The sequence below is a fragment of the Anguilla anguilla genome, chromosome 2 (genome assembly GCF_013347855.1).
Source record: "Anguilla anguilla isolate fAngAng1 chromosome 2, fAngAng1.pri, whole genome shotgun sequence".
NCBI lineage: Eukaryota > Metazoa > Chordata > Actinopteri > Anguilliformes > Anguillidae > Anguilla > Anguilla anguilla.
The window spans coordinates 15,190,068-15,210,608 of NC_049202.1; the positions used below are offsets into that span (position 1 = coordinate 15,190,068).

At 42.9% G+C, this 20,541-nt stretch overlaps 1 protein-coding gene across 6 annotated transcripts in view; it reads left to right on the top strand.

Moving 5' to 3' along the window:
• Window positions 1-20,541, top strand: part of dock1 (dedicator of cytokinesis 1) — a 233,935-nt gene that overhangs the window by 156,673 nt on the left and 56,721 nt on the right. For all 6 annotated transcript variants that reach the window (XM_035405183.1, XM_035405185.1, XM_035405186.1 and 3 more), the window contains 2 exons: window positions 15,731-15,809; window positions 16,822-16,922. In XM_035405183.1, the coding sequence (XP_035261074.1) occupies window positions 15,731-15,809; window positions 16,822-16,922 (180 nt within the window). The remainder of the gene's footprint in view (window positions 1-15,730; window positions 15,810-16,821; window positions 16,923-20,541) is intronic.

Below are 20,541 nucleotides of genomic sequence, written 5' to 3' on the forward strand. Positions count from 1 at the left end.
GCTCCGTGAACTCAATTAGGGGAACGCGATAATGGTGATAGCCTGCCCTCAGCATATTCGCGATGCCGTCGTCCCGCATTGTCCCAGGATGATAATGTGGCGGGCTTGTACATGTAATCCCCTGGAAAAGTTGTGCGGGGGACGCGCGGACACAAACTGGTGTTCCACATGTCCTTTGCTAATGCGCGCTAGCTTGCCCCATCAATCTGCAGTAATGGACTGATTACGGTGACACTGACAATTTGATGGAATGTATTTATCATAATGTTGCCGTTTAGCGTTGCATATGTTTCGTCGACTTTAATTTATAGTATCCGTCCTCTCCCCGCATATTTCATATTTCCAGTTCGTAGATGGGTTTTTCCGTCAGGGAATTTCCTTTTCTAAAAGAAGTGGAAAGGAACAGCCGTCCTTCATGACATTTTTGCTAGGTATCCTCATGATAATGTTTCATTATTCATTTTTGTACAGTGTTTATGTAAAATCGTTAGCTGAGGAAGTGATTTTAAAGTAGATCAGAGGCAGTAAACTTATGTCCGCGCGTTCTAAGAGATTGATTGATCTGGCGCTCATTTGAGCGTTTCCCTAGAGCTGTTTAAGCAGTTGTGTAGAATTTTGAACTAAATAGTTTATTGTGGATTTTTATGCATGAACGTGGGAGCAAAGCGTTTCGCACAGTTTGTAAATCACAATTACGATCATATTTTTGTAAAGACTTGCCAGCAAGGACTAACAACATTCCTGGGAGAGTGCTTCATGTGTGCAAGAATGAAATATAGATCTATCACCAAAATTCTGCCTCTGTCACGTATGCAGAATATACTTTTTATTCTAGGTCGTGTTGTGGGTAGCATAACCACATTTCCTCTAAGTGTAGCCTTTGATAGTCATTGTTTCATTCCAAGCAGATTTACAAAACAAAAAAATAAATGAACATGCTTTGACATCAGTTTGGAAGTTAATTGTCAGTAATTACAATAGCTGATTAAAACTTTAATAAAGCCTTGTAGTACAGCGACTCAAGTGCTTTAATTTGATTAAGCAGCAGTTTGTCAGTAATTCTCTTAGTCACCCATACTCTTCTTCTGTTTTTGGCTTGAGTCTCCTTTCATTGTAATTAAATCCTCTCACAAATTGAGTAATGCTCTACACTTGGCATTTTTGTATATATTATAATGAATATCCCATTATGGAAGATAAAAAAAAATCATCAAGTGTTAATTTGTACCCTCATGTAATGTACACATATATTCACAGTGATAGTATGGAATATTAAATTATTTTCCGAAAGAATATTCCTTATGGAATATTCCTTATAGCTCAGTTGAAATAGAGATGGGGACATTATAAAGACGCTTAGTCTCAGGAAGATTATTTGGTGCCAGATTGTGAGAGCCATGTGGGAATTTGGCCAGGGCACCGGGTAACTCTTGCACTAAGTGCCATTGCATCTTTTATGACCGCAGTGAGCCACCTCAGTTTAATATAAAAAGACTGCAGCTCCTACAGTGCAGTATCCCTGATATTCCATAAGGAATATTCTTTAGGAAAATAATTTAATATTCCATACTGTCACTCTATCCCTGATACTGCACTGGGGCACTGGTTTTGCAGCCTGGCCCGTATTGTCCCACCAGTACCACTTCCAGCAGGAAGATTTTCCCAGGAGATCTCTTGTGACTAGTACGGACCAAGCTCAGCCCCTGCTTAAAGTCAGCCATCGGGCAGGAGAAAGCCACATGGTGATATGGCTGCTGGCTGTGCGTCGTTATAAAGTTATAATGTTGAGCAATCTGTTGGTGTAAGCACTGCAGGGCGGGGACTGCACGGTGGATTGCCCTCTTTAATCGAGGAGATGAGCGTTTGTGTGAGTTAATTCACAATATAGGGAAAGAATCCCTTCAGGCTGAGGCAGCTAAAGAGGTTTTGCCCTAATCAAAAAAAGGCTAGGCGGTGTCACTCCATGCCTTTAAATCCAGCGCTGTAAGCTTCATCTTACAGCCAAAACCTGCTTAACTACAATCCTGCCCTATGTAGAAGTGGCAAATTAATTTATCATCCGCTAGACTCTGCAGAAAGACTGAAATCGCTGTAGATGCATGGCAGGAAATTGGATTGAACGCGGCATTATGAAGTCGAGCTCCTCCAATTCCTCTAACCAAGTCAATCCTCTCCACAGCCTGCGGGCAGTGTGTGTTAGTAGTTCCTCTGTGCTCTGTGCTTATGAGCTCAGTGTCCTCTGCTTTCCAGGCCTGTCCTGATGGCACATAGATTTTTCCTGGAATTGCATTAGGTTCATGGGAGATGGGAGGTGGTAATATAGGAGCCATGGACATTAGCAGCTGGTTGTCAGTGCAGAAGTAGCAAAAAAACACTTTCATCCCCATTGTCCATGGCTATCTGTCAGAATTACATGCAACCAAGAACCATCAAGGGAATAGATGGTATGTTGGTTGACCTCCATTAACTGAATGAGAAAGTAATCAGGGTAGTGTCTTTAGTTTCTGGAGCTGTATAGTTTCTCCATTAGTGCCTAGATCTGGTAGAATGTCCGTCCCCAAGCAAGACTGCTGTACCAGACAAAGGAGTTCAATCGTCTGTTTCATCACTTGGACTTATTGTTTCTCTGTGTTTCTGCTCTCAGGTGTTAAAAAAAAACTTGGCACATTCTACAAGGTCAATTCCCCCATTATCTCCTTGGCTTGATTTTTTTAAGTCGGTGGAATGAAATGTGTGCTTCGTTTGATCAGTGTCCTCCATGGGTCCTGTGGTCCTCACAGGGATAAGAAACCAGCAGCACTGGTTCAGTGGGGCATTTAATGATGGACCCCCAGCATGCCGTCTTCTCCTCAAGGCCGCACCGTAGATCCAGGAAGGCGCGTCAGGTTGCGCTCCGTGCCCTCCCGTCATCCGAGATGGCGGTCGCCTAAGCAGATGATTAACTGCGTCTGAAATGCGTGTCCACTGCAGACTGTCGCCAGCAATGAGGAAGTGCAAGGGTTCTGAAACCCAGGAGCCCCTGAACATCTTGCATTGAATTTAGCATCCAATTACGTTGTGTTGCGGTGACTCGCTGATTTTTTTATTGTGATGATAGGGATGAGTCGATGAGATAAAGCAGGTAGGGCTTGTGGAGTGATGGGGTCTCTCGGTTAAGAATTCAGTCTGCTTCGTGCTAGTGCTGCCTGTGACCAGGAGCCCTGAGGAGAAGAACACTGCAGAATGTCTGACTGCACCACCTGCACAAAACTGCAAAGTCCTTCAAAGCAGTAACTACAAGGTAACTTGGTGGATTGCTGAGGAGAAAGAAGTGGCAGAAGAAGTTGCTGTACACTTTGGAGGATGCCTATGCTAGTTTAGAGGATTTTGATAAGAAATTAGTACATGAATGACTCATATGGGTTGAAGCTGGCTACCTATAGTAAATCATTGTTTCATCGTGCTTATTTATGGGAAGTACTTCCCATCTCAGAAAAAGAAAAAAAAACTTAAGTTGCCTTCAGAATCGTAATTCTAAGTTGTAAAATTTGGAGCATGAGTTGTGAATTACCCAGTTTTGACATTTTGCTTAAACTTATCTCAAGTTAGAAGCCTTTATATAAATTCAGGCTAGCCAGAGTAGCTTTCTTATATCCTCTTCTCTGAATTTAAAACCCCTTTAAATAGGTGCTCTTGTGCTTTCAGGTAGTCGGAGCGTGTTGGTATTTCTCCAGGGACTGTTGGCCGCTGGACGGTCACACAGTTTACCATTAGCCGTACGTTTAGCCTCACATTCATTGAAATTGCCGTGCTCGCTGAAGCACAAAATCGAACTGGGGTTCGCAGGGGGATTTGTCGGTGGAGTATAGCTAGAGTGAGACTATGGGGCATGTTTATGGAATTTCAGAGGAGGAGAGGAGGGCTTTGGGACTCTGGGAGTTGAGAGCACGGCCAAGGGCACTACTAATAGGCTGAGTGGAGGTATAAACATTTGACTTGCTGGTCCATGAAAACCCAAAAATACTGAATGTTCACCAACGGTTTGAGTTCAAAATGCTGAAGAATTGCAGCGTTTCCAATGCCATTAAACAATAGCAGCATACCTCAACAGAAATTAGATGTGCCACTACTCAGTATGCAGACAACCATGGCATTTAGCTATACGTTGTGTGTTTTATTCTTAGACCCTCATTTGATACAATTGGCATGTCCAACTTTGAGCGTCATTGCTGAGAATCTGCATTTGCATTCCCAAGTCCGAGCTTTGAAGTGCGCCTGAAAGCTTGAGCGGACACTATCAAGACAGTGACAGACTGTGCATCTTTGACTGACAAGAAGTATTCAGAAGAAATATTTTGAGACAAGCTAGTGAGTGGGTACTTTACTCTCTGAGAGAGTATTTTCCTTGTTTGAGTTAATATTTTACAAAACTATTATCTATTTCATAAACATTATAAATAGAATAACCAATAACCAGTAAGGCCTATAACCAGTTAACTTCTGTCAATCACTCATTTTTTTCCACGACAATTGGCTTCCAATTTAAGGTTTGCCAAGGCCACTCTCCTTATGAGACAGCACTGCAGAAAAACAAACTCAAGGGAAACAAGCAAATTACTGGAAAATGCTGAAACTGTGCCTTTGTCTTAAAAAAATAAATAAATAAATTGTGAAAGCCCTTGAGGGTTCACCGTAAAGGCACTGGCCAATAGGTGGTGTCCCTTCGGGCCCAATTAGAAATGCTGAATCACAAGGACATCTCAGATAGCTGCAGTGCTCAGTAACTCAGCAGCCGGCCCGGCCTGGCGTGTGCTGGCTAGCCCCATTTGCGGCTAGTGTTAATCTGTGTCCTCAACATGGGAATTACCTGTCACGATTTCCCAGAGAAATCGCTGTCTTGTTCACCTGCCATGTCAGATTAAATGTGCCTTACGTCTTAACATCTCCAAGCACAGAGCACATTCTTTTTTTTTCATCCTGCAAATGCGAACAGTGGTAGGTCTCCAGAGAAGGTGAGCACTTTCATCCGTGCACTTCTCTGCACTGGATACATCCGCGCATGTCTCTATATTAGGTACTTGTATGTCCATCTACCAGCCTAGTGCACCTGATTACCATATGTCTTGAAAGCAAGATCATGTCAATAGTTGAACGTAACAGTTTACAGTATTGCAGTCTTATATGCTATAAAGTTGAACATTTCTAGTAAATGAGACCTGGATTTCACCTAGAGTCCAGATTATGAATTATTTCCATAGATAAGATGTACAGTAGCAGGCATGCAACCTAAAAAATAGTTTCTGCTCAAAGCCTGTTTCTTCCAGCTACAACAGATAGCGCAGGGAAAAGTAATGCATAGTAATAATACATCATTATCAGATATTGAAGCAGCAAGCTGTACCGCACACCACAGGGCCTTATACAGAAGGGAATTTGTGTCTTTCTTTAGGAACTTTTTCTGTCTAAACCCTGAGTGTACTGCTTTTGAAGAATGTGCCACTTTCTCAGGCTTTTCTGCAGCATTTTGAGTACAGTGTGCCAACCCTTGCCTCTGCTTTTGTCTCTTGGGCCTGCGGCAATGTTTGTCATATAGACAGCAGGTAATAATGGAGGATGCTTCCCTATATAGTGAGTATTATTTGGGACGTGACCCAAACAAATGATTTGGTCCTGCTGACTTTACTGAGCAGAGCACTTTGAGTGGCTCAAATTGTAGTTGTTTATGACACATTGAAGGCTCCGCCCATTCTAGGATTTGTGAGAGTGAACTGCTCCATAACTTATTTAGCATTTTCCTCATCTTTAGTTTGAAGCCAAGTAGCACCCTGGGCCGCATGCGAATATCACTTTCAGAGTGCCTCGCAGTCCAAGACGCCCATTAATTTAAAAAATAAGATAAAAATAATGCGGAGTAATTCATTCTACAGTCCTGGTCATGTTTGGCTGTGATACGTTCTGCTTCATTGCTCAGTTAAGTGCCTGATGGAAAGACCGGTAATTTGTATTTAGGCTATCCCTGTCAAAAAGGTGAGATTGTTATTTGCCATGTTGGCGTCTCACAGCCATCGATCACCAACGCACTACCGTCAGAAAATATCTCATTGTTTTCTTTTAGAGCATTTAATACAAAACCCAAATTACATGCCAGTCTTCCATGGCCTCCCTTTTATTTATCTGTCGCATGATTTTAAGTCTAAGATAATGACTTGTTGAGTTCCACATGCATTGTATGGTATGGCCGACTGAAGACTCACCCTGTGAAAGGGCTTTGTTGAACCTGAGAGTCATCTCTGACTTCCACTGTAGAACCATGGTACAATCCCATTGCTATTTCATATCACATCCGACCAGTGTTGTTCTAGGCAAGTGTTGGAGGAGCATCTGAACTAAAATGAACAGTAATCAAATCATTTAAATGCCTTGATTGAGAATGCATACTTGGAAATGGATAGCCCAACTCCAAGGTGCATTGTGGAAATAAGCAAAAATTGAAATCAAAAGCGAGGGTTCACACTTTTTTCAGCACAGTGAGAGAATATATAGCAGCATAACTATTTCTTTCTCACGTCATTATGTTTTTATCTGGTCTGAACATGATTCATTGTTCAGTTTGCACTCCCCTTCCCTCCCTCACTACCTTTTTCTCTCTCTCTATCTCTCTTTTCCTCTATCTCTCTCTCTCCCTTCTTTGAGTTTTAAGGCAGTTTAGAAGAATAATGGTTCAGCACCAAAGAACAGGCCCATTGAGCTTGATAAAACAGCCCCGTTGAATTTGATAAAAGTATGAAAATATAGGTGTGTTTTGTATAAAACCGTCCTTTTTGCACAGACCTCCCAATTTTTCATGAAGGTTGCCGCATATATTACTGCTGGTGAGGTTACCAGGGCCATATAAAAGGACACTCTTCATTACAGTAGCCTCGCAGAGTTTAGTGTAATGAGCAATTAAAAATGTATGAATCAGAGATACAGTACATGCATAGAAATTGTCAAGGATAAACACAATAAAGGCATAGCCGAGTTGACCCTTCTTTCGGGCCAAGAAGGTTGTTGTGGCCCCAGAGTTATTCAACATAAATCAAAACCACCATTTAAACTTGAATTGGGTTGCTCAGGAATATAGCTTTGGCCCTAAACAACTGCACAAGTGTTTATGGCAGTGGCTGGCCCTTCTATTATATTCCTTGTTGTTAAAAGTGCTCATGGCAAGATTTTTGCAGCCATTAGTGCTATGGTTGCTATTCACAATACAGTATACTTTAAGTAACTATCAAGTTCAGTCAAATGCTGACATCAACCAATCATGATGCTCGATTAGCTCACAAAAATATAGTATTTGCAAATACTTTCTTAATACGGTAGGGAGTGTGTCACAGGGGAATGCTATTGTTTAGCCAGGGCAGTTGCCTTAAGTACTGCTTGATGTATGGTAGTTTTAATACACTGTGGTAACTTGTTCAATGTGTGGCTCCATTTTATAGAAAAGAGCATTTACCTATTGTGGTCTTGAACCTGGTAAGACAGGTTGGCAGTGCCTACTCTATGTGCTGGTTTCTTTTTATATCCATTTCATTGAATCCAAGCCACATGTTATAACACATTTTCCATATTGTGCAGTGTAACAAAAACAAGTTTATGTACATAATATTGATGTTTCTCACAGTGGACACTAGTGAACACTAATATGCGTGTTACTAAAGCAATATCGCATTACCTTTTATGTTAGTAGTTTTATCAGCCATGATCACAACCAGATCTGGAGTAAAATTGCAACCCGGAGATCAATGCTTGACAGTGGTATTGAAACATAGCCAAGGGCGCAATGGTTTATTTATTTATTTATTTTTTGTTTGTGTTTTCTTTTTATAACCCCAACAATAACCATAAACAAATGACAGAGAGAACCTAGTTTAGAAGTCCTCTCTGGTTCATGGGGGAATTGGCACTATCAAACTGCCAAGATGGTTTGAGCAGCACAGTAGACAATTGACACAGATTGGACCTGGGGATAGGCCGAACATCGCCTCTGGCAAATGGGGCCAGCCGGAGCGCATCGTAAAATAAATCTTTATATCTGATGTATGAAGATGTAAAACCCACTGTAAAGAACTGCAACTACCTCAGGAAGATTGGGGGGGGGGGAGGGGGCGAGGGGGTTAGGGATGTTATGAGGCCAGACTGACAGTTTGCGCAATTCATTCTGATGCAGCAGAATGAAAGGTTAATAACTAAAGTGCTGTGAAGCTTTTAAAGCCTTTTTTTTTTTACCACCTCGGGCATTGCCACAGCTTAACTCCTTATTCAGAATGCCAGGTGCTGGGAGCCGCATTCGCTGATATATGTCAGGTCAAGCTGACCTCATCATAGCTGGGGACTATGAAGGTGCCATATCTACTATGGGACTATCTCAACCCGTCAGTGGATTTGGAGCTTGTCTCACTGCATCTTAAGTACTTGTGATTATACTTCACACTCAGTTCCAGGTTGTCCTTGAGTTTCTATAAACACTCCTAATCAAGCTTTGCATGTTATAGTTTTACTTAATAATACTTAATGGAATATTTGTCAAGTTTCACATTTACAGTCTTAGAGAGTGCTAAAGAAAGTGCATTTTAGGAACAAAACCGTAGTGGAGAAGTGGAATAATATTTCTTGACCCTGGGAAGGCAATCAAAACCCTCCTCAAAAACAGTGGCAAGTGCAGCATACATCTATACAGAAATAGAAAAGTGAAATATTGATAGTGAACATTTTCAATGTTGATATTGACATATTTAATAGCCTATATCCATCACTTCTGTATACACAACTGTTTAGCAGCTGGAAGGGTGGCCGTGGGTGGGATAGTTTTTCTTTTTTTTTTGAACGTGTCTGTAACATTTAACTGCTGTTGACCAAAAATGGTCACAAGTTCTTCTCTTCTACCCATTTGAGCTCCTCTTGTTCAGCTTTCATTCCACAGGCTCCCCAAACTAAGAATAAACCCCACTTGTTTAATAATTGCATATGCTTTACATAATTCATCGCTGCAGCTTTCCTGCTGTGTCTGTTTGTTTGATCCTCAGATGTGATAGTTCTGCCAAGGTATTATTGACAGTACCATATGTAATATGGACTGTAGGCTAGAGTTTTAGCTTCGATTGGCTGAACGGCCTGCTTTCTTCATTAAAATACCTTGTTTCTTCTGAAAAATAGATACACTACATGCCCAAAAGTAAGTGGACACCTGAAATCCTACATCTCATCCAAAATTATGGGCATTAATATGGAGTTGGTCCACTCTTTGCTGCAAAAATAACCTCCACTCTTCTGGGAAGGCTTTATGGACTCTAGAGGTTTTCTGCAGGGATTTGATTCCATTCAGCCAGAAGAGCATTGGTGAGGTAGGGCACTGATTGCATGATTAGGCCTGGCTAGCAGTTGGCTTTCCAATTGATCCCAAAGGTGTTGGTCAGGGTTGAGGTCAGGCTTCTGCATTCCAGCCAGGTTCTTCCACACCGATCTCGACTAAACCATTTCTATATGGACCTCACTGCGGTCCTGGGGGCACTGTCATGCTGAAACAGGAAAGGGCCTTCCCCAAACTGTTGCCGCTCAGAATGGAAGCTCAGAATAATCTAGAATGTCATTGCGTTAAGATTTGCCTCGACTCGACCTAAGGGGCCTAGAGGAAAACCATGAGATACATCCCCAGACCAAGGAGTGTCCGGATACTTTTGGTCATATAGTGTACCTTGTGTATTTTCTGCATTGTTATTGTCGAAGCAGCTAGTTGTGGGGTGAGAAACTTAATCCTAAGCAAGCGCATTGTACCGTGACTAGCTAATTAGGGTAATGACACTGTATGAAATAAATACCAATCTGTTTCATTGTCTAGCTTAATATAAGCAAGGATTAGTTCAGCATTTACACGATGAGTTTTTTTCTCCATAGAATTAATAATGCATGATAATACATCACAAGTCGTCATGGTGCTTTTCTTGTGTGTTGCTTCTAAGTAGCACTATGTGTAATCTTTTCTTATTTTTTTTAATTTTTTTTTTTAACTGCTCATGCAGAGTTCCCCTTCTCGGCTAAAAAAATAAGTTATTAAAATATGTACCTTGTGAGAAATGAAGTTAGCATGAGAACCCATGCCCCGATGGCACCTATGAAAAAAAGCACTTTGAGTTGTCACCAACACTTTTTAAGCCATTACCTTTTTCCAATGAGACTGCTTAAGGAACACAGAGGCGGCAGGCATTAAAATTTCGAACATCGTCACAGGAGTCCTGCTGGAGAAAACAGCGCTGGAGATTTAGAATGCAAAGCAGAGCTGTGTGAAGGGGCACATTTAATTGAGTGATTTTTGTTCTTTTTTTCAGCTTGTGACTCAGTAGTAAACTCTATGGGGTAAGAGTGTGGAATCTCAGATGGGCTAGCATGCACCTCCTTGTGTACCCAGCTCTGCGTGATTGACAGTTAGGGGGGCGGGTCAAGGTGTCCATCGCCTCTGCAGAGACCCATAATGACGGGGTCATTTATGTTACACTGCACATGCACACGCGCATAGTGCCTTGCACTTTCCACACTGAAAATGAATAGAAAATTTGATGGAAATTAAATAAGCTGTTTATCAGATGCGCTTGCATATGCTGGGACTTGCCAAAGAAATTCCGTACCCTGCCGCAAAATATAGGGGGGGGTTGTTTTTCAGGGAAATGTTCGCCTTTCAGCAGAAAATGAACCAACGGGCAGAACTCTTGCGTTAATGTTTTTGCTTACTCTCGTACTTATGATTTATTTGCTGTTTTTAATGTTTAGCTTACGTTTCATGGCCGGGGTCCTCTTCCGGAAGCATAGCTTAATTCCAGCGGTGCCACTCATCCAGGGGGTGCTGCTGAGTGTGTCCCCGGCACTGGGGCCTGTTCTGTCCTCTCTCACCTCCACCCCCCCCCCTCCCCCTCGTACCATCCATTCTCAGTCTGGAGCTGCCTCCTCCTCCTCCTGTTTGACACTGTCATATCTGATCAAAGTCGCCCATCTCCCAGTGCGCCCGCATTAGTATTCTCGGCCAAAATATACCGGGAGCAAAATAAATAAATAAATCTATTGGAACACTCTGATGTGCGAAAATTGCTTTGAATTTCATGGATCAGCACACTGGTCAGAATCGTATGATTGAACAAAAAAAGTCCTCCGTGGAGAAAATAAATAAATGCAGATGTTAATAGATAGAGTGGAAACCGAAAATTCACTGGAGATAAAAGCTAGCCCTGGACCGGCTATTTTTCTCATTTGACAAGGGAGATGGGGGGACAAATTTTCAGCCAAATGAGACAAAGTCCCATTGTGAAAAGATGTCCGTCTCTTATAATTAAATATGCTGATGATTTTATTATTTGCTAATTTATCTCATTCTGTCTTCCCGTGTGCTGTCCAGTGAGACTGATGCTTAAAATGGCGAATAAGTTTTCTTAACCAAATCACTCTCTTCAAGGGCCATCTTTTTAACTTCATTGATTGGACAACAATAGCCCGAGGTATTGCAAGGGGAAGTGCTTTTTGGAGGAGAATTATCACGGGAAAGGAAGGGATGAAAATTGCAGGACATGACCTCTAAAATTACTTTGCATCTCATTTCGACCAAATTCCTAATGGGAGATAAAGTCGTGTACTCCCAGGATGCACCAGCAACCGCGCCTCTCTGGCCGCTTCTGGCCTAGAGGTCACAAGCCGCAGCGCTACACGCTAATTGATTCAAATTCATGGACTTGATTAGCATCGTCATTAGCGCCTTTCAGGTGACCTCCACCTGCATAGGCGGTGTTTGAGGAGCCCCGTGCAGAGCAGTGGCAGCCTGCAGCCCTTGGGGTTGCCTGGCTGGCGGTAGCTGCTGATGATAGCGCTGTTGGGCGGGTAGGGCCTGCTTGAGAGCCGGTGAAGCCAGGTAGGCTACCTGGGAAACAGTGATCAAAGCTGACAGCTGCCTGTCCTCTCCCAGACACAAGAAAAACACGTACGCACACACACGTACACGCACACACACACACACAACCAAGGACTTCCAAAGCTCAGCTGACAAGAAGACTTCACTTCCCCTGACTCACACAGATACATTGCCCTCTAAAAGTAGGGTAACGGCATTGTGTCGTTTTTGCTGTGTACTTGAGACATTTTCATTTGAGACCGAAAGATGACTATGAGGCAAAAGTGCCGACAATCAGCTTTTAGGTCACGGTGTTTACATGCATATATGTTTTACCATTTTAGAGAAACGGCTCTTTTTGTGTGGAGTCTCCCCATTTTCAGCTGTGCAAAATTAAGTTAAGGGATGAACTTCAGAGTAAATAAAAGTGATGGAATGCAATAATGCTCTTAAGTTCAATTACTGTCTGTTAGGCAGCTGACTCTTCATTCTTTTGTGATTCCCCCCCACAGCGCTTCTTCAGCTGTGGTTCCTTCTCCATCTGTTACCTTCTCTGCTTTCTACGTCTAAATCAGGCGGGGAAAAAAAGGATAAAAATTTGAAAGATGGGTGGACTGTCCCACTCCCTCTTTTTTAACAGTGCCGTTTCCTCTCTTACTGTTCATAGACTTGTACGCACAGTCTCAGTGTGTATTTTCTGTTATTACTGTTATGAAGTTTACACTCGCACTGTCGGCTAGTCCGTCGTTTTCTCCCTCTGAAAGACCTGGGAATTGGACTCTGCTTGTGAGCAGGTAATAACGCGGCCATGTCAAGTCTTTCTTTTTTTATTTATGTTAATTTACTTTTATAAACATTTTGAATATCAAGTAGGATAGCAGGAAGTACATGTTTCCTTGATGGAAGGTGGTCTGTAAAATCTATACCTGTTGAGGTCTTTGATATTAACTTGCAATAAGCAAGCGGAACACGTTTCCTGTGGTCTGTTCCAATAGCTTCGCTTATGTATAAAATGTCTTTCACATCTGTTCCTGACAAAGGATTACCACTCCTTATTGGTTCTTTGGTTTTATCACATTTTCTGTAACGGCCATCAATCTCTCAGTACACTGTAGATACATTTCCACCATCATAACAGTACAGTGTACCATTGACCCCTCTCTGCAGCCTGTTTTCTGTGTCTTGCAATAGCTGCTTGATTTTTCGCTCAGAAAGCTTGTGCGTGCGTGGAATATCCGCCCAGAGATGTTATTGACCATTGCTGGTTTCTGTTAGGTCTCTGTTACTCATTTTTGATTTGGGCTCAAAAAGAAATGTTCATAGTAACATTTTCACAATCTCTACTGGTTTATCTTCCGTCAGCAGTCATAAGGAATAAAATTGTTTTAATTTATTGACAGAAAGTCAAGGGAGAAGTTGAGAAAATCACTGGTGTGAGTGGGTAGCCTATATGCTGTTTATTTCTAGGAAACTGTGTTGGGGCTGTCAGTTCAGACTCCAGAAGTATATTTCAAATGGTAATATCTCTACCATTGTTTGCTCATTTTAGTTTGATGTGTTGATTTCACCTCTGCAATCACTTACACGCTTACAATGCGTATACTGTAAATGGTGAACATTGTGGATTGTTAGATTAGCTCTTTGCTAAGGGCTACATATATTGATGCATTATCCCTAAATTTTTTAATAATACAATGTTACATTCAATTATAAGACAGCAGTAAATCATGTCTTTAAGAACAAAGCATTCTTGTTGAGAATCCACGTCACATGGTGATTGAACAGTGTAACCAAAGTAGGAACATCATGTTTTGCATTAGTTTCTCTGCGGTGCAAATAAACACAAATTTATGTCGCAGTGCTCAATTTGAAAGCATTTTAAGAGCTTTTTCAAAAAGGTTAACCTTACACAACAAGGCTGTTGATGCACGGATTAAAGAGCGCGAATGTGATTCTTGATTAAACGATTCTGAGTGATTGTGAGTGTTGCAGAACCTGTATGGATTGGGGGGGGGGGGGGTTCTGTTTAATGGAGCTTTCAGTCGACAGTCTCCACTAGTTGGGGCCCTTCCAGTGGTAACTGCTGGCCTTCCTTCCCTCTTTAAAACCAGCAATAGAAAGAAAAGAGCACTGAAGTTGCATTGATACGGCTAATAGGATGAATAATAAGTGGCTGATTGAGGCACTTGTATAAATTGAACGAATTCCTTCAGAGTTGGCAGCCTGGCTGATATGTTTAAGATGATTCTGTATGTACTGTAGTACACTGGGTACAAACTGATGCATTCACAAAGGCCTTGCCTTTATAGGTGTACTGGTATTTGGGATAATAGACAGTGTTACAACGACGAAGGTAGGGCATGCCTGATTTGTGAAAATGGGACATATCCAGTACACCACCCTGGAAGGATGGGAAATGTGGGTTAAGAATTTTTTATTTTAACCTTGACAAAGACTTGCGATCGTACACATTGCGGTCACTCTGGCTCTTGCACACAGTGGCCTCCTACATACAGTCAAGCATTCGCATAAGCAATGCACAATCAGTAGGAATCAAAATGGGACCAGCTGCGTACCACTGTACGCAATTAAATTGATTACCGAATTATCGAGTACGCAATTAGAGAGAAGTTGATTTTACATTGGCCCAGGGCCTCTAGAACCAGGATCAGTGTGGAAATGATGCATACACTGACAGTATGTTGTAAAGTACAGCACTGATACATGAGCAAGTAGTATTTCATTGGGAGGGAGGAACGCAGTAACAGCACACAGACCCTTTTTACACCATGTTACAGTGTGCAGTGAGATGGATTATCAAGTTATTCCGTATGTAGCTGTCGAGAAGTTGTCTTTACCTTGCCCTATTGCTTCCTGTGACGGGAGTTAAACCAGTCTAGAAGTGATATATCTGTACCACTGTTCTGGTGTACAGCGTTGGTGTGCAAGATCAAACAGCTTCTTTTTGGGATGCGGAGCGAAGGAATAACATTCGTTAGCCTTCCCGATGCCGTCCGCCTAAGGCTGCTTTCATTCCCGCTTTCAGTAAACCGCTCGTCCTGCTAATGCCCGTCTGCTTCCAGAACGCTGGAGCAGCGATTAAGTTTATCATCTGTGTCTTATTTCGCATCTCCGTGTAGGTGAGCACTTTATTGTAAGCCTTGCATTGGAGTAAGCGCGGGGGTCAATGGGGAAGAGGCATTACACATTGTTTCAAGGTTAATAATCTGTGTTTATTGCTCGCTGTTTCCAAATGAGTTTTAAGTGCTCCACTGCACTGATGACGCTTCCTCGCCGAAAAATAAGTCTAGAGTTATGGCAACGTTGTTGTTGCGCAAACGCCGGTGCTACGAAGCATTGACCGGAAAACGATTTGAATTTAACACATTTGCTCCACTTCTGGGTTTGTTGCATTGCTCACATTCAGAACTACATAATAAGGCAAATATTAAAAGGGCATCACAGTGCTCCAGTAGTTGTATTTATCTGAATCTGAAATTGATCTCTGTATCCACGGCTGCACCCTGGCTTAGCGACTCCGTTGATTAATACCGCTAATTAAAGTTGATTTTAACTGAACGGTAATATGAACCGTTAATGCATATGCAGGCTTAACATTTTTATTTCTTTTTTTTGCAGCTAGAGATCAGAGGAACTTGGAAAAAGATCTCCTCATAAAATAAGCGCCATCAATGTCTCACTAAGTGTTTCAATTAATAAAAAAAGATGGAGTGTGCATTGTGAGCGAAGGATTTGCCCTGTGGTCATGTGCTGAGAGTCATTACTGCTTATCTGATGGGTGTGGGAATTCGGGCTCTAACGAAGAACCTTCTTGTCTTTCAGAGTCTTTTTGCGAGCGATTAATCAGTATGCTGCTGTGCTGAACAAGAAGTTCCTCGATCAAGCCAACTTCGAACTTCAAGTAAATATTGGGCCGCGGGTCATGGAAGTGTTCAGATTTAAACATGAATATTGTCAATACTGTCTTTTACTTTTTACCCCTGGAAATGGCTTGATAATTTGCATGTGTGTGTGTGTGTGCATTTGTGTATTTGTGTGTGTGTGTGTGTGTGTGTGTGTGTGTGAGAGAGAGAGGGGGAGGGTGGGTGAGGTGGAGGGGGAGGGGGAGGGTGTGTGAGTCTGCATGTGATGTGATTGAATGGAGGGTGGGGGGCATTTGCAAAATTGCACAGTTAGCAGTTTTCGTTTTTATTGTTACTGAATACACAACATAATTCAATGAAATGGCAATGCCACAGAGGTTGTAGTGCACCTTATGGCTGAAGTTGTAAGTCCAGAAACCCCTTACAACACATACTAATTTTTCTTGAATTAGTGTTTCTTTCTTGTCAGACCTTTCTTTCTTTTTCTTTCTTTCTTGTCTGGCCTCTCTCTGAACTGTGCACTATGTCTTATCTGCAGTACTTTGAAGAGTGTACCAAATCATTTGCTTAAACTGCTTAAATTTCTTTGACATGCAGTAAAAGAAGAATGATTCACAGTATATATACTGTTTTACTGCAAAATCCCGATACCAAGTGAAGCTGTAATTGTAATAGGGATTGTTATGACTATAATTTGAGCTGCTGTTTTTTTTTTAAACTTAGGTTGCATTCCCTCTCTAAAATGGTCTTACACACAGTGATGATAATTATAGCAATAGTAATATATTGAATTAATTTAGACTATTTCACAGTCACAGCTTTCATGAGAAGAAGCTTACCTCAGCAATCACCAAAGTGTAGCATCCACCTTGGAGGTGCACGGCAGCCATTTTACACCAGAACGCTCACGTCAGCCAAGGAACAGTAGCGCATGGCAGTACATTATAATTAGTGCCTCCAGATTGATGCGTTCCTCATGCCTGACCCAACTGACACTCTCTCTCTATCTCTCTCTCCCTCTCTCTCTCTCTCCTGCATTTACATTCACAGCTGTGGAACAACTACTTCCACCTAGCCGTGGCGTACCTCACCCAGGAATCCCTCCAGCTGGAGAACTTCTCCAGCGACAAGCGCGCCAAGATCTTCCACAAGTGAGTTTGTTTTCACCTCGGGCGAGCACGAAAGCACCCCTCGGCTGCGGCCGTACACGAAAACGCTCTCAATAATTCATGCCACCGGGGACTCTGGGATTCCCCACCAGAGCTAGCGCTGGATGCCGCTGTCGTAATGCCACGGCCTCCGATTCTCGCCGCAACTTGTATTGTTTTGAAAAGCAGCGCCTTGCTGACCACTCACCGATTAGAAAAAATAATCAATAAAAAATGCACGCTTTTTCATTTTACTTTTTGTAGTCCCATTTGCAGCAATGACCTGGGAGAAATGATCTTTTGCATTCACTTTTCCTGCATGTATAATGTTTATTAGCCTGCAAGTTTTTTTTTCTTCCAAATTTATAAGCAAGCAAATAGCACAATTTCCTTTGCATGTAAAGTATGTCATTTCTAATCGCAATAGCTGGAGGTCTGAAACAGCTGGTTGGCTTAAAGCATAAATGGCATATTTCACAAAAAATTTAAAAATCCCAAATCCACATAGTAAGCAGTCTAAGAACTTTTTTGCTTTCCAGATTTAAAAAAATGATAATAATCGTACAATAATTACGTCATCTAATAAATTAATAATTTTTTTTCTTTGACTCTTTGCATATAATATAATGATGTATAAAGTGATTATATTGCTTGCTTAGGGTCTTCAAAGTAGGTAGGGAATGCCCCCAATCATAGTGTCAACCATGCTTCTCTTCTCTGGAGCAGGCATGTTTAAGGCCGTATGAGGGCTGTATCTCATTACAAGATGCATTTTAAAAGACTGATTTTCTTGATGGATGCTCTCGCAGCTTGGGGCTGCTGACAGTGCTCCCGGTTTCATGATATTTACACAGTCTGTGAGTTTTACTAATTAACGGCCAGAGTGCCCCACGTGAAGCCCGTCCCAAACAACCCTCAGGTCGAGAATCGAGAGCCTTCACCTCTGAGCCACATAGCTGCTGTGTCAGTGGAGTTGTTAACATTCAGGCACTTTTGTGAAATGTGTGCAGAATAGATATTCACAATGGAAACACCAGGATGTTCAGTGACTATTTTAGCCAACGACTTACTTATAGGGAGTGCTGAACCACTTTTTTTTATAGTGTAGGGATCACAGAAGGCAACACAGACTATTTTCAGTTAAATCAGTCTTAAAGCAGAATCGGTTGTTGCTTTGTTTAGAAGTTATTGATATGCGTTTTTGAGTCTTCCTGCGTTTTGTGAGTAAAGAGGCCACTTCATTAATAAACTAAAATCTGTTTTTTAGCTATATTGTCTCATTTAGTTCGACTAGGTTGTCTGTCGCTCGGCTCGATCAGCAACAATTTCTGTCGCTCGGCTCGATCAACAGCAATTTCACCAAAAAAGTACAAAAGCCATTACAGAAATATGAAGTTTTTCATCACAAATAAACAGCCTTCATGGTTCGTTGAACGGGGCCAGGTTTTCTAAGAAACCTGTGATCAGTTTGAAGCGTTATAACAGCCAGCATAAACATAATTGGAGTCGAGGTTTTTAAAGCAGTCGGGTATAAAATGACGTGTGTGAGCCTGAGAAGAGCGGAATCCTTGCACCTCCCGGAACCACCCGCTCCCTGGGTGTACGTGAAGGCCTGAAAAAAGCTCCCGGTTGTAGATGCTATTAACGCCGCCAAACGGGCATCCCTGCCTCCAGGAAGCTCAATCCTGTTTCATGCCACCCCTTTATTGGCGTGCGCGTGCTCGGGCTCTGGGCCGGGCGCACAATGCCGCCCCTGCGAGTTCGCATTTCGCTAAGCCCCCTCTCCGCGCCCCGGCTGTCCGGCCCAGAGCCGACTCTTTGTTGCCGTGACTCCCCGGAGCGGCTCCGTTTCCTGCCCAGAAGGGATTACGCTCTTTATCGGAGAGAATGGGGGTGGGGGAAAGCGGGGGATGGTGGGGGCGGGGGGGGGGGGGGGGGGCACTCTCCCGTCTCTACGTTTGAAGTCGGCAGTGAAATCCAACCTGTCATTAAAGGAGAAGGGCTTTCTGTGGGAGGCGTTCAAAGAGGAGCGGATCAGCACTAACCCTCTCGATTCTTCGATCTCCCGCCGCAGACAACAAATTACCCTGCGCCACATCGCATGTCCCACTGGGGACAGCGAAGCCCGGGACGCCGTCTCTCAGGGGACCTACGGCCAGCCCGTGTGTCCAGCGCAATATGGCTTCTCTGTAAACGTTCGAGTCTGTATTTTACAACCATCCTTCATTTTGAAGGATAGTCATGAAATGATGATGTTTGTCATCACGTTCTTTTCACAGTTTCTTTTAGGCTGCTGTTTATTGGTCCACACATGATTTTTCATATTAAGATAAACTGGAAAATTTGATTAGAGAGGATCGCTTGGGGTGAAGTGCCTTGTGACAGGCCCAAGGCCTGTTGCTGTAGCTTCTGTGGCAGTATGCTGTACTTTTCCTCCAAATTTAACATGCTGTGACATAAGTGTAGTGCTCATACCAGTGCATCTTTAGGGCTCCCCAGTGGCTCTGTGATTAAAGGTGTTCTCCACAAAGTCGGGGGCTATGGCCAAAGTCTGTACCAGAAGTCAACATTGACTGAGAGTTCACAATGATGGAGCGCAGATAGTCTCATTCCACCATGGGAATTGGGAGAAGTTCCTCAGGTTATCACTATGTTGCCCAACGGTAGCCCCTTCCACAACGCACCAGAAATGCACTGGTTATCAGTTGTCATGACGCGACTAGCGCAGTGCAGACGAGAGCCGTCAGAACCGATGAACAAACAATTAGAACTCTTATGCTTCGAGGACCTTTTTCCCGCTCGATTTAGCTTCATTCTTAGCTTTGCACCTCTGAGTGGTACCGACACTATCAAACAAAACAAAAAAACCACAAAATTCTCAGTTAATGGCCAGTCTGCCAAGACTGATGACCGAATCCGACCGTCTGTGAGCGCAGTTTGTAAACAGAGAGTTAGGATGACAGAAGGCTCATTATGTTCCACTTTCAGCATGCAGACATCTGAGCGCATTACCCCGAGAGAGCTAATGAATTCTAATCTGCTTTTTATTAGCCTGTGTTGAAGATTGTGTTTGGTTTCGAGTCTCTGGTGAGTACACGCGTAGCTCCAGATGGGCGCTGAGTCAACTCCAGCGGGGTCCCCGGGTGTTTCTTTACAGGAGACCCGATGGCCTGTCATAAGCACATAGGGATACGCGATGACAAGCTCATCATTTAGCTACATGCTAGAGTGTCCGGCGCTGCTTCGAGTCTGGACTTGCACATCCCGAGGGTCCCTGCCTCCGCTCTCCTGGCGAGCTGATTGCCGGATTGTCCTTTCCAGGTCACTTCCTGTACTTTCCTGTACCTTCCTGTTTTGTAGCTGATCTGGACTTTCCAGTGAACCTGCTCATTTGTCCTCTCCAGATGACTTGCTTTTGGCACACTGCTCTCTGCCTCTAATGCAGGTCCTCCAGAAGAGTCCATCTCTGCCATTGCCGTAGACCTTGTTCCAAATTCTGTTCAAAGGCACCTTATTCCAGTAACCCACTCCAAAGGCCTGCCCTGATCTGTTGTGCTCGGAGTGAGGAGCTCTGTCTGTCAGCAGAGCTCACATTTCCCGGAGTCTGACAGGTGTGGCCAAG